The 13,365-nt window shown below is 40.0% G+C and overlaps 1 protein-coding gene and 1 pseudogene across 2 annotated transcripts in view; one reads left to right on the forward strand and one right to left on the reverse strand.

Annotated features, from left to right (window-relative positions):
* COG3 (component of oligomeric golgi complex 3) overlaps positions 1–13,365 on the forward strand; it is a 60,121-nt gene that overhangs the window by 2,425 nt on the left and 44,331 nt on the right. For both annotated transcript variants that reach the window (XR_011259336.1, XM_069601280.1), the window contains exons 2-6: positions 7,847–7,993; positions 9,492–9,553; positions 10,802–10,967; positions 11,742–11,816; positions 12,892–12,984. Coding sequence is in view for 1 of the 2 variants with exons in the window: in XM_069601280.1 (XP_069457381.1) it covers positions 7,847–7,993; positions 9,492–9,553; positions 10,802–10,967; positions 11,742–11,816; positions 12,892–12,984 (543 nt within the window). In the remaining variant the exon portion in view is untranslated. The remainder of the gene's footprint in view (positions 1–7,846; positions 7,994–9,491; positions 9,554–10,801; positions 10,968–11,741; positions 11,817–12,891; positions 12,985–13,365) is intronic.
* Positions 3,722–4,093, reverse strand: LOC138446466 (small nuclear ribonucleoprotein G pseudogene; annotated as a pseudogene).

The following is a 13,365-nucleotide window of genomic DNA, read 5'->3' on the forward strand; positions in this document are numbered from 1 at the left end:
TTTACCACTGAACCACCAGGGAAGACTGAAATTGACTTTTTTAACCCTGTTGTCACTCTTTTAACATTGGCAGTGAGAAAAAAATGCCTCAGTTTTTATTTTGTCCAACCAGGGTATCTGTAACGGATTTTCTGTAGCATTTTCCAATTTTCAGGAGATAAAGTGTTTCCTGAACAGCAGGAACTGAGCAAGTTAGTTGAATAGTAGGAGATCAGCTGCTGCTGCTAAGTTGCTTCAATCATGTCTGACTGTGCAACCTCATAGACAGCAGTCCACCAGGCTCCCCCGTCCCTGGGGTTTTCCAGGCAAGAACACTGGAGTGGGTTGCCATTTTCTTCTCCAATGCATGAAAGTGAAAAGTGAAAGTGAAGTCGCTCAGTCATGTTCGACTCTTCGAGACCCCATAGACTGAGCCTACCAGGCTCTTCCGTCCATGGGATTTTCCAGGCAAGAGTACTGGAGTGGGGTGCCATTGCCTTCTCTGAAGAGACCAGCTAACTTTCAGTAAATATCATAAAGCTGTTAATAACTTTCTTTTCTATGAAAGTGAACTAGTCTTTTCTTGGAGAGGAGTTACATTAAGTTGGTGTTAAATAAGAAAATTTGTGGTAGAGTAATAGGTAGACTGGTTTCTTGTAGCTACAGCATATTTTTTAGTCATGAGAGCCTTTTTCTTTCTGCTGAGTTTAGTCATTCTGAATGAAATGCTGAGATGATTTACCCTGAAAGTTACCTGTAATTGACTGTTAGAGCTGTTTTCCTAAAGGTTTTGTGACCTTAGATTGATGCTTCTGTGAAACTGTTTCTTCTTTATAAAATGGGGATGATATGTGCCTCTCAGGGTATGTGAGAATTAAATCATGTATGTGCATACAGCAAGCTACCTGTCAGTATTGTAGTATGTATGTGCTTTTCTCCCCAAATGATTAGTACCTTAAGAGAACAGGCTAGGATCTTAGGATCTTGAGCTGATGTAAGTGTCACTCAGACCAGAGGTAAGAAAAGAAGGAGTTAGGTGCCTTGAGGAAGGTTCTGAGTCTCCATCTGTATTTCTTCAGTGATTTGCTCAAGCAGAGTCGATAATGTCAGGTTTCATTTAGGGAATAAATTTATTACATTGATTACAAAAGTGATTTTCTCCAACCCAAAACTGCACGAGAAAAGTTTGGAGAGAGAGGCATATTTGCTTGTTTCTTCCTGGCCCCGCTCAGCTGGTCAGGCAAGGCTTGAGAGTTTGTAATTAGTGTTTGACATGTCAGTGTCCCCGTTTACATGCAGTAGCTCTCCGGGCTCGCTCCTCTCCGGTGGTGGATGTCTTCTCCGTCCGGACACTGGGACCGTGCACGCGGACCAGAGGTGTCCAGTCGTCTCCTCTCCAGGAGTGAAAGAGTGGCCAGAACAGGAAGTCGGTGACGCCAGCGCACCCTTCTTGATTTCCCATTCTGTTCCAGGTGCTTTGAGGAGAGAAGACAGCTGGGCAGATGTACCTAACAAGGACATCTTTTGAGAACTTCTTTTCTAAAAACGTATTTGTTTATTATTTCTTTGGCTGCACCAAAGGTCTTAGTTGTGGCATGTGGGATCTAACTCCTTGACCAGGGGTTGAACCCCGGGCCCCTCCATTGGGAGTGAGGAGTCTTAGCCAAGGGACCACCAGTGAAGTCCCTCATAACCTCTTAGAAAGCAACTTGTTTTGGGATTCTAAAAAATTGTTTCTTAGAAGTGGTTGCAGTGCGGCTTCTAGCTTGTTTGGCTTGAGAGAAAATGGTATTGTATTAGAACGAGGCAACAGGACAGGAAGCTGCCTTCTGCTTCTTGATATTTAAAAGTCCTTGTGGTTGGAAAGTAGTCATTTGTGCATGAAGTGATCAAGTAGAATGCTCCTTCGTAATTCAGATTATCTCATTTATTCACAACGTCCAGATTACAGATTCTATTTGGGGTAACAGTGTAGTACCTTCTCAAGTAGATAGTTTTCGTATGATTCTGTTTTCTAAAGTATATCAGAGGATGCGTCTGGTCGCAGTGGCAGGCAGAGCACACGTGTATGACGCCCCCAGGTCCTTACGACACGACAGTGTTGAGGGTGTGGCACACCCAGAGAAAGGTGGTATCAGTAAGCCTGCACCTAAGACTTGATGATCTAACGGTACAAATGTTGGCAGTCTGTAAAAGAGATGGTATATGGGTAACAGAATTTGAGAGTGAATATAGAAGGAGATGTTAAGGGTATTAATTTCACTTTATACCATGGGAACAGTAGATAGGACCTTAAATTAATGAATTCACACGCAGTGTTGTTAACCTGTGTTTTCGAGTTATGGAATAACCAACAAAAATACTACTGAAAACAGTGAACTTTCTAACTCTTCTGATGATTTGGAATAAAAATGTGAATAATATTTATAAAAGAAAGTTGATAAAAATTACAGGTAATCTCTTTGGTTCCTTCTGCTTTTAAAAGTTCTTCATTTTACCCTCAAATTCCTTAGAAACGTTTCTCAAATTATAAGCGTTGGTATTACCTCAGAGAAGAATTGAAAGGGCAGAGAAAGGAAGAGGGCAACTTGGTTTTGATATAATCATTCTAAACTGCTGGACTTGTAAAATAATGCCTTTGTTATAATTTAATGACAAGAGTTGTGAATTTGAAGTAAGAAAATAAATTCCATCTTTTTCTTACACTCTGTTGGAAATGCTGCATATCAAATGAAAAGGCAAAGATGTATATATTATACTGCTACTTGGGTTTTAAAAAAAAGGTACACTTCCTTTGTATATGCATAACCTGTCTTAGAAAAGCTTCATGAGAAACTAGTTAACATTAGTAGCTCCTGGGGAGGGAACTGGGTGGCTGGGGAATGGGTCCATGGGAAGAAAATGTTTCCTATCATTTTGAATTTTGTGTTTTCTTAACGTTCCTCCTCAACCCTCAGCTGTTGGTATGCCTGGAGGTGCCCTTGTGTTCTCGATTTTTAGCTGCTTGATGACACTGGGACTTCAGCTGGTGGAATGTAGTTCGTAGATTGTTTGTATTCTTCTTATCATAAGACTGCAAGCCACACTCTGTCTAGCGTTTTTATTTCAGCCTAGCCTCCATGTGCTTTCTTGCTTTCTGCTTTTTTCTTTTTCGAATCTGTGCCTGATCCACATCTCCATCCCTTTACCTTTTGTATGTGTGTTCATTGCTCAGTCGTATCTGACTCTTCGCAACTCCATGGACTGTAGCCTCCAGGCTCCTCCGTCCATGGGATTCTCCAGGCAAGAATACTGGAGTGGATTGCCATTTCCTTCTCCAGGGGATCTTCCCAACCCAGGGATCGAACCCAGGTCTCCTGCATTGCAGGTAGATGTTTTACCAGTCTGAGCTTCTTAGATAACGTATAAACTGCGAGAAAATTATGTGTTTGAATGTTGTCATGATCTGTTCATAAATAACTGATAAAGGTCATTTACAGACTATTCTGTTTCCAAGAAGCAGTTCAATTCTGATATATAAATGTACTCTGTAGAGGGAACCCTTTTGCACTGTTGACGGGAATGCAAATTGGTGCAACCACTATGTACAATAGTATGGGGTTTCTTAAAAGACTAAAAACAGAACTCCCATGTGATCCAGCAGTCCCACTCCTGGCATACCTCAGCGGAAAACTCTCTCTCTTTTTTTTTTTTTTTGGCTATTACAAAAGTTTATTTAACAAAAAAGTTAAGTAAGAAAATGTACACAACCCAATTTTTCTGGTAATAATATGTGGAGAGGGGACACATGGAAGCGTTGATTTCTCTGGTGAACACAGCCATTGTTCATACTCGTTCCAAGGCTTCTAACATGATGATACTATTTCCTCGTATTACCACCATTCCAAAATTGTTTTGTTGCCCACTAGTTGCCATCTCCACACATTCATCTATCACAAGATTCATAAAGGGATCAAATCCCCGCAATATTCCTTGGACATGTCTGCCACCATTTAATTTCAATGATAACTTCTTGTCCATAAATTTCTTCAACTCGGGAGGGTGAGCTTTGCTCATGATGTCTACTCTGAGAGATCAAAGAAGCCTCCGAACGGAATTCGAGTGGCCCTCACGCTCCAGCCCGGAGAACTCTTACTTTGAAAAGATACATGCACTCCAGTATTCATAGCTCCACCACTTAGAACAGCCAAGACACAGAAGCGACTTAAACGTCCATCAGCAGATGAATAAACTACAGAGATTGGGCATATATGCAGTGGACTAGTAAGTAGCCATAAAAAGAGAATGAAGTAATGCCATTTGCAGCAGCATGGATGAACTAGAGATTATCATGCTGAGTCAGGTGAGTCAGACAAAAACAAATATGGTATGACATATGTGGAGTGTAAAAAATGATACAAATGCTTGTTTACAAAACAGATTCACAAATGTAGAAAGCAAACTTATGGTTACCAAAGGCGGAAGAGGGAGGGGATAGCTAAGGAGTTTGGGATTAACAGGTATTTACTACTGTATATAAAATAGATTAACAACAAGGTTCTCTGTATAGCACAGAGAACTATATTCAGTACCTTGTAATAGCCTGTAGCAGGAAAGAATCTGAAGAAAAATCTGTGTTTGTATATAGCTGAACCACTTTGCTGTATATCAGAAGCTAACAGCATTGTAAATCGTACTTCAATACAGATTAATAAAGTAAGTTTGCTTACTCTGTTTCTACTCAGCAGTAGCAGTGGTGATAACAATAATGTGATAATAGCAGCAGCTCCGATCGCTTGGTTTGCTGTCTGGAGGGCCTTGTGCCCGTGCGTGGCGCGCCAGCCCCGGTGGCGCCTCCCCTGGGAGGCAGCGGTTGTGGTGAGCGGCTGCACAGAGTGTGAGCAGGCACGCTTAGCTCCCTCTGTCCTTGGAACCTCTGGTGGCAGCAGACAGTTGCTGGCCACACTTTAAACTGGTAGATTCTCACCAGATTCCAGAAACTTAATTCTTACCCCCCGACAGTCCTTTTATATGCAGAGATTGTGTCGCCATTCAGCACGAGTTTATGTGAACAGGTGATGCCCTTAATACATATTTACATACATCCAAGACCCTCCTGGCTCTTGAGTCAGGCTCGTCTGTGGGAAGACTGAGGATCAGTCTCCTTCCTGAACTGTTTTTTTTCCTCTGTGCAGCTTCCCAGTGATCCAGGAAGTCTGTTTTCTCATACTTGTGTTTTCTTGTTTCTGCAGTGGTCCCATACAGATAATTTAATTTCTGTATTGAATGAATGAAAAGTGCTCAGTCGTGTCTGACTCTTGGCAGGGACTGTAGGCCTCCAGGCTCCTCTGTCCATGGAATTTGCCAGGCAAGAATGCTGGAGTAGGTTGCCATTTCATTCTCCAGGGGATCTTCCCGACCCAGGGATCGAACTTGTGTCGCTCACACCTCCTGCATTGAGTTCAGTTCAGTTCAGTTGCTCAGTCGTGTCCGACTCTTTGCGACCCCGTGAACCGCAGCACACTAGGCCTCCCTGTCCATCACCAACTCCTGGAGTCCACCCAAACCCATGTCCGTTGAGTCGGTGATGCCATCCAACCATCTCATCCTCTGTTGTCCCCTTCTCCTCCTGCCTTCAATCTTTCCCAGCATCAGGGTCTTTTCAAATGAGTCAGCTTTTCACATCAGGTGGCTAAAGTATTGGAGTTTCAGCTTCAACATCAGTCCTCCCAATGAACACTCAGGACTGATCTCCTTTAGGATGGACTGGTTGGCTCTCCTTGCAGGCCAAGGGACTCTAGAGTCTTCTCCAATACCACAGTTCAAAAGCATCAATTCTTCGGTGCTCAGTTTTCTTTATAGTCCAACTCTCACATCCATACATGACCACTGGAAAAACCATAACCTTGACTAGATGGACCTTTGCTGGCAAAGTAATGTCTCTGCTTTTTAATATGCTGTCTAGGTTGGTCATAACCTCCCTTCCAAGGAGTAAGCATCTTTTAGTTTCATGGTTGCAGTCACCATCTGCAGCAATTTTGGAGCCCAGAAAAATAAAGTCAGCCACTGTTTCCACTGTTTCTCCATCTATTTCCCATGAAGTGATGGGACCAGATGCCATGATCTTCGTTTTCTGAATGTTGAGCTTTAAGCCAACTTTTTCACTCTCCTCCTTCGCTTTCATTAAGAGGCTCTTTAGTTCCTCTTCACTTTCTGCCATAAGGGTGGTGTCATCTGTATATCTGAGGTGATTGATATTTCTCCCGGCAATCTTGATTCCAGCTTGTGCTTCCTCCAGCCCAGCGTTTCTCATGATGTGCTCTGCATAGAAGTTAAATAAGCAGCGTGACAGTGTACAGCCCTGACGGACTCCTTTTCCTATTTGGAACCAGTCTGTTGATCCATGTCCAGTTCTGCATTAGCAGGTGGATTTCTTGACCACTGTGCCACCTGGGAAGTCCGTCATTAACTTAGAAATGCTTAGATATTAAGTAACTTGCCCATTGTGACGCAGCTCATAAGTGAGCAGGAGCAGGGAATTCCCTGGTGGTCCAGTTATTAGGACTTCATGCTTTCACGGCTGAGGATGCGGGTTCGATCCCTGGTGGGGGACCTAGGATCCCAAAAACTGCGTGGCTGAAAAAATAGGGAGCAGGAGTTCAAAGCAGGCTGTGCTATAAAGTGCTTTATTTACCATGGCTGAGAGGACAGCCCCACGTGAACCCAGGTACAAAATCCCCTACATTTAAAGGGTCATATTTCTAAATTAATGATGGTGCATTTATATCTCCCTTATTTTATTTTAGCTTTAAAAAGAAAATACTGCCTTCAGATGAAATTTCTGTATCTAGAAAAATAAGAAGCAATTTCTTAAAACCTTGGATTAAGGTCTTTTATTGCTAGACTTAGATGTCATGCGCTAAGGGCTGAAAACTGGGATTGAAAAGAAACAGTTGGGGCTTTTTTACCTTCCCCAGCAATCACACTGCACCCCCGGCCCTTTTAGGTCTAAAAACAGCCTGCCTGTGTGACTCTAGGTAAATGAACACCGGGACTATCTTTAGTAATGGAAACTAGACAGTATTCTGGGTCTGATGGCATCAAAGTGAGGCACTCAGGATTCTGATGGGACACTCTGAAATTCTTTCTCTTCAGTTGTGATTTCAGAAGCGGTCAGCCGGAAGATGTGGGTGAAGTCTGTCATCTGTGTGGAGATAGTGGCAGGAGGTGCAGTTGTGGCCCTTGATTTCTGGGTGCGCTTGGTCTTCTGTTGGTTGGGGTTACGGAGGTCAGTCTTCTGTGCTGATGCCTGAGAGGCCTGCTGCTTTCATTAGCACACGGGGTTTGCCTTCGACTGGTGCTAGTTCACCAGAGGCTCCGTAGGAGAATGTGTGTAGATTAGTACAGATTCATCACCAGGTTTCAAAAGATAAGCCTAAAACTTTACTAATGGGATATTGGTATCCTGTTTATATTTTGAGACTAGCATTTAATGTATATGTGTGTGTGTGTGTGCCCAGTTGCTCAGTCGTGTCTGACTCTTGGCGACTCCAAGGACTATAGCCTGCCAGGGTCCTCTGTCCATGGAATTTTCAGGCAAGAATTCTGGAGTGGGTTGCCATTTCCTCCTGCAGAGGATCTTCCCAACCCAGAGACTGAACACATCTTTCGTGTCTCCTGTGTTGGCAGGCAGATTCTTTATGGCTGTGTCACCATAGATAGAGCCTAACTATAAGTGTTAGTATTATATGGCAGTTACTAACCTCAGATGATTTAATGGAAAACATTTCTTTCTCTTTCAGAACAACTGAGATGGACTACCAATCTTGAGTTGAGTTCAGAGAATTTTCAATTTATTTGAATCTCTTTGTGGCTCTTTTTTTTCAAGCTCCCGATTGAAGATTTATGCAGTTTAACCTCCCAGTCACTGCCCATTGCACAGACTTCAGTAGTGCCCGAATCTACAGAAGACATTCTCTTGAAGGGATTCACGTCCTTAGGAATGGAAGAAGAAAGAATCGAAACTGCACAGCAGGTGAGTGGTAGCTTTTACTTCTAAGAATATTTATTGTTTTAAATGTCTCAAGAGAGGGCTAATAAAAAAAGGCCCTAATTAAAACTTCTGACCTTTTAAAATTGTAGTTAAAATCTTTCTAGAATTTTTTTACGTGTGTGGGAGAAGGGTGTATTACATGCAGCAAGTAAGGAAAACACCAGGGATCTTTCCCAAAGCAGTATCTCTTGCCAGAACAGTCTTGATTTTGTGATTTTTGTGTTAGTAGTGGCTATTTCTTAAGTGTCTTAAGTGAACCTGTTGCCTAGTTTTATTTGTAGTACAGATAAAAATACTATATTCCAAGTCTGGATGTTGATAGACTATTACATTTATTAAGGTTTTGATACTTTATGCCTTTTTGACCTCCTCCCAGTGTGTGTCTGTATTAATGTTTGCCCCTCTAGCATGTATGTGTGCTCACATGGACATACACAGACCTGCCCCCACTTGTTGCTAGGTAATTTCTTTCTTAAAAACCTCAGTATTCTCTTTAGACGAAAGCTTATGGTTATTTTTCAGTAATTTAATATATGTGATTGGTTGTTTTTCGGTTATTTTTACTTGTTCACAGCTGTAAATTTAAATCAACTATAACTTCAGTTTAAAAAGAAAAAATCAAAGCTAAGGCGGTTACCAAGTGAAACATGGAGCAAATGTGCTGAATCGCACACACTTAGTCAGGAAAGGCAGTGCCGCAGAGTGGTGAAAAGCTCTGGCTCTTGAGTCAGGCCAGGTGGATCTGAAAGGCACCTCCCTCTCTTATAATCAGGGTTCAGGGAACGAGAGCCAAGGTGCTTGGCAAGTGTAATATCTTGGGAGAATAAAGCATACCTTTGACTTCGGATCCCACCTGAGAACTATAGTAGATAATCTGGCACCATGTCTATGAACTTATTTGGAGTATTTGAGAAAAAAATCTGGATTAAATTTACATTTGCATATCTCTCTTTAAATTAAAAAATCTAATACATTGAGTTATAATTTACATATAATGAAAATGTACTCATTTTAAGTATACAACTTGATGGTGGGCCCAGAATTCAAATCCAGGTTTAGCTGATGCAAAAGCTATATTTTTAAACCACTCCTTTATATTATTTCTGAGTTTATATTCTCACAATTATTATTGGATAATATTAATATTTACCCAAAGCCCTATGTTACCTACTCATATTAGGCAAATTAGCAGGTAGGCAATAACCTCTTGGGAAGAAATATTTATTCCTGTTAACACATATTGTCTTGTTAATACTCTTATTTTGACTCTGAATGTGGCCAGTGTTTTTAAGAGACTTTGCTTTCCCTAGCATATAGACACTGATCATGCAATTAAATTGTCATCTCCTGGCTTCAAACTTTTAATGTCTGAGCCCCAAACAATACGACTTAGTGTCTGCCCTTCTGACTTGCTGTTTAGCTTGTAGCCTCTCTTCATTTTGTTGTAGTTTTATTGACAACATAATACTCTATTTTCCAGTTTTTCTCATGGTTTGCAAAGCTACAAACTCAGATGGATCAGGATGAAGGAACTAAATATAGGTATGTGGCTCTCATTTGTCGGCTATCCTGATTTTTAGATCATCTGAACCGTTGTAATCTGTGTCTTTAAATAAAGATACAAAGAAAACTTGAACAGTCATGTGTTCTTTAAGGATAGGTGGAGAAGGCAACGGCACCCCACTCCAGTACTCTTGCCTGGAAAATCCCATGGACGGAGGAGCCTGGTAGGCTGCAGTCCATGGGGTCTCGAAGAGTCGGATACGACTGAGCGACTTCACTTTCACTTTTCACTTTCATGCATCGAAGGAAATGGCAACCCACTCCAGTGTTCTTTCCTGGAGAATCCCAGGGACGGGGGAGCCTGGTGGGCTGCCGTCTGTGGGGTCGCACAGAGTCGGACACGACTGAAGCGACTTAGCAGCAGCAGCAGAGAAGATGTAGGTCATTACAACTGGTAGTGGGAGTTGTGTGATTAAAAGAGGAGTCAGTTAGGTTAGGAGGGAGACACTGATTTTTAGATAACTTGAGATGGAGTGGGAGTGTTGTCAAGAACTCTGCTGTCTTCTCTTTAGAGGGAGAGGCCCAGGAGACTTTAGGGATGGCCGCCTGGGCTGCGCCTGGGCTGCGCCTGGGCTGCGTTGTTTTGTTTGCATGTGTTGACGGCGTGGAGGAAGTGACTGTGATCTCTAGCTGATTTGGGGGCTCTGAGTTGAACATTTGCATTCATTTAACATTAAGTGACAACTGTTGCTAGGCACTGTATTAGGCTCTTTTATGTATGATTCCATTTGGTCTTCATAGCAACATTATCCCCATTTTACAAATAACTAAACTGGGGCCTGGAAATGTTGAATCCTTGCCTAATGTTATGGAGACTTGGGCAGAGCTGGGACTTGGACTCACGTCTTCCAAGTCCAGAATTCTTCCCCTGACTTTGTCCCTCAAAGGCAGACTTGACCTGAGGGATGGACCTGCTTGATGACCTTGGTGTCCCAGTCTTGGAGAGCTGAGCCCATGATTTATTGACCTACATGTGAAAAGCCAGTTTATGGCTCCAAGGCTGATGCCTTTTGTTGCTCATAGTTTCAGTCATTTTCCTCCTTAAGCATGGAAACAGTTTGTGACATAGTTTTTGCTACATTTCTGAATTAATAAATGTTTGTGACTAGGTCAGACTTTCCTTCTGAAATGCAAGCATTTGTGGGAAAAACAAGATTTTGTTGTTTATTGTCTATGCTTATTGGGGGAAAATATTATTGCCAATCCCCTTTTGGTTCTGTTTTCTAGACAGATGAGGGATTACTTGTCTGGGTTTCAGGAGCAGTGTGATGCTATATTGAATGATGTAAACAGTGCTCTTCAGCATCTGGAATCATTGCAGAAACAGTATCTTTTTGTGTCCAATAAGACAGGAACCCTACATGAAGCCTGTGAACAGCTCCTGAAAGAGCAGGTAATTTGGAAGAAGAGAGAATGTCAGTGACTATATTTAATATTTTAAAATAGATGAATATAATTTAAATCTGACTTCCTTAATTTTGAACACTGCTTTGTAAGAGATTTGCATTCGTAAGCATACAAGTGGTTACGTGGACAGCCTGCTTTTAAGCTTATAGGAGCAGGGTCCCTGGAGAGCTCTCGTATGTTTTGAGCTGTTAGGTCTCAGTACAGTTTCAGAGTGAAAAGGATATATTTGTTGGCTCTGTCTGCTCTTTATTATTAACACTTAATTTTGGCCATGCTGCGTGGCTTGCAAGATCTTAGTTCCTTGACCAGGGAATGAACCCCAGCCTTGGCAGTGAAAGCACTGAGTCCTAACCACTGGACCACCCGGGAATTCCCTGTTGACACTCTTCAACCAAGGGGTAGTGATTGTAGTAATGGTGGGGTTTATGAAATGAACAGATCTAGATTGCACTTAAACTTGTGACTTAAAGATAGAATATTTAAGTTACTATATTTATCTCAGAGATTTCTGTTTATATTTTGTATGCTTTTTAAAAGGCAGTGCTTTGTTATTCTGTAAAAAGATCTTATATAATTTACTGTAAGAATCATTGCTTATTTCAGCCCATTATTGCTGAAATCTTTAGGCATTATTGTGAGACTATATAGCTAATATAAACCTATATGACTGATACAAACCTCTTCAATGTAATTTTGAGACAGGAGTGTTGATTCTTATATTCTTGTAATAATTGATTTTTCTCTTTTAAAAAACTGCAAGTCGGAACTTGTTGATCTGGCTGAAAACATTCAACAAAAACTTTCCTATTTTAATGAATTGGAAACTATTAACACAGTAAGCATTGTTTTTTTTATCTATTTCCCCCTCCTGAGTATAATCTTTAAACTTATAAATTGGCTTGAGTGGTATTTTTAACTTAACAGTTTGCTTGTTGTTAAGGTATTCCTATTTGTGGCTGATAGACATACCATTACCAGTTCAGATTTTTTCCACATATGATTTAAATAATAGTTCTTTTTATATTGTATTATAGTTATTAAACTCTCTTTTTTGGTTGACTCTTATAGTATCTTATTTGCAAGCTGTGATGTTTATAAGAAGAAATATTACATTTTAAATGTTTCTGTGGTTGTGTTTCTATAATATTAATTAAAACATTTCTTAAACTAATCTCATGTTTAGTTTAAGGAAAAGTATAGCCTTCTTAAAGCATTCTTGTATCCCAAAGAGATCGTCACAATAAGGACTCCTATGTAAATTACATTTTTCTGTGCTCTGGCTCATAAATTAATTATAATAACTGCATATACATCATGTTATTAAAATTATTAAAAGTAATCTTAATTATTAAAGTTCTTTGAGAGAAATAAAAACGGTAGCCTGTTAATAGTGGAATACATTGACAAACTATTTGTATATCAAGATTAGAAAGAATTGATTTTATATTTTATATATATTATTAGCTTTATATATTTTCATGTATTGTCTATTACATTACATATTAAATATTATGTTACTATTATGTTACCTCTATTTATACTCGTATTACTTGTATATGTTTACTTATATTTTACTTTCATAGTATGACTGCTAAACATGTTTTAACTTTGAGAAAATCACCACTCTTTGAAATGTGAAAATTTATGTTTTAAAGTACTAGAATATGAAAAATCTAGGTTCTTTTTTTTTTTTTTTAATCTAGGTTCTTGATGTATTATTTTAATGTAACTGTACAATTGAGGATAAAATGTTTGCTAATTCATGAAGAGCTCCATTAAAGCTCATTAGGAATAAACTGAATTCAATCCATATAATTTTTAATTTGTCCTCTATTGTATTGTTACACATGGACTGCATTTGAGGCTATTTTTTGACTCTTAAAATGTAAAATTTTTTTTTTCCCTTAAAGAAATTGAATTCTCCCACGTTGTCTGTGAATAGTGAAGGATTTATACCTATGCTGGCCAAGTTAGATGATTGTATAACGTACATATCATCTCATGTAAGTCATGGTATTTCTGTATGTTTTAAAGAAATCTTAACATCTCTGTGACATCACTTCTTATGCAATAATTATTTATTCCTAAGGGAAAATACATATCTGTAATATACTTGAAGAAAAATTGTGGTAAATTCTTATTCACTTTCAGTAGTGATGTAAAATAGTGTTGTACTTTCAGCTGCTATGGAAGCCTCTGAAGTAGAAAAAGGGTCTGGCTGACACAGCTTTATCCCATCTGAGAGGGTTAGTGATTTGTTTAGACTGTTGACTTCCTGTTTTGCTAGGTACTTCATTGGAAACAAAAATTATTACTTGGCAGGGGAAATGAAGGGACAAGCCCTTTGGTGTAATCACCATCTCTTTCTGTCCACTGAGGATTTA

The sequence above is a fragment of the Ovis canadensis genome, chromosome 10 (genome assembly GCF_042477335.2).
Source record: "Ovis canadensis isolate MfBH-ARS-UI-01 breed Bighorn chromosome 10, ARS-UI_OviCan_v2, whole genome shotgun sequence".
Classification (NCBI taxonomy): Eukaryota; Metazoa; Chordata; class Mammalia; order Artiodactyla; family Bovidae; genus Ovis; species Ovis canadensis.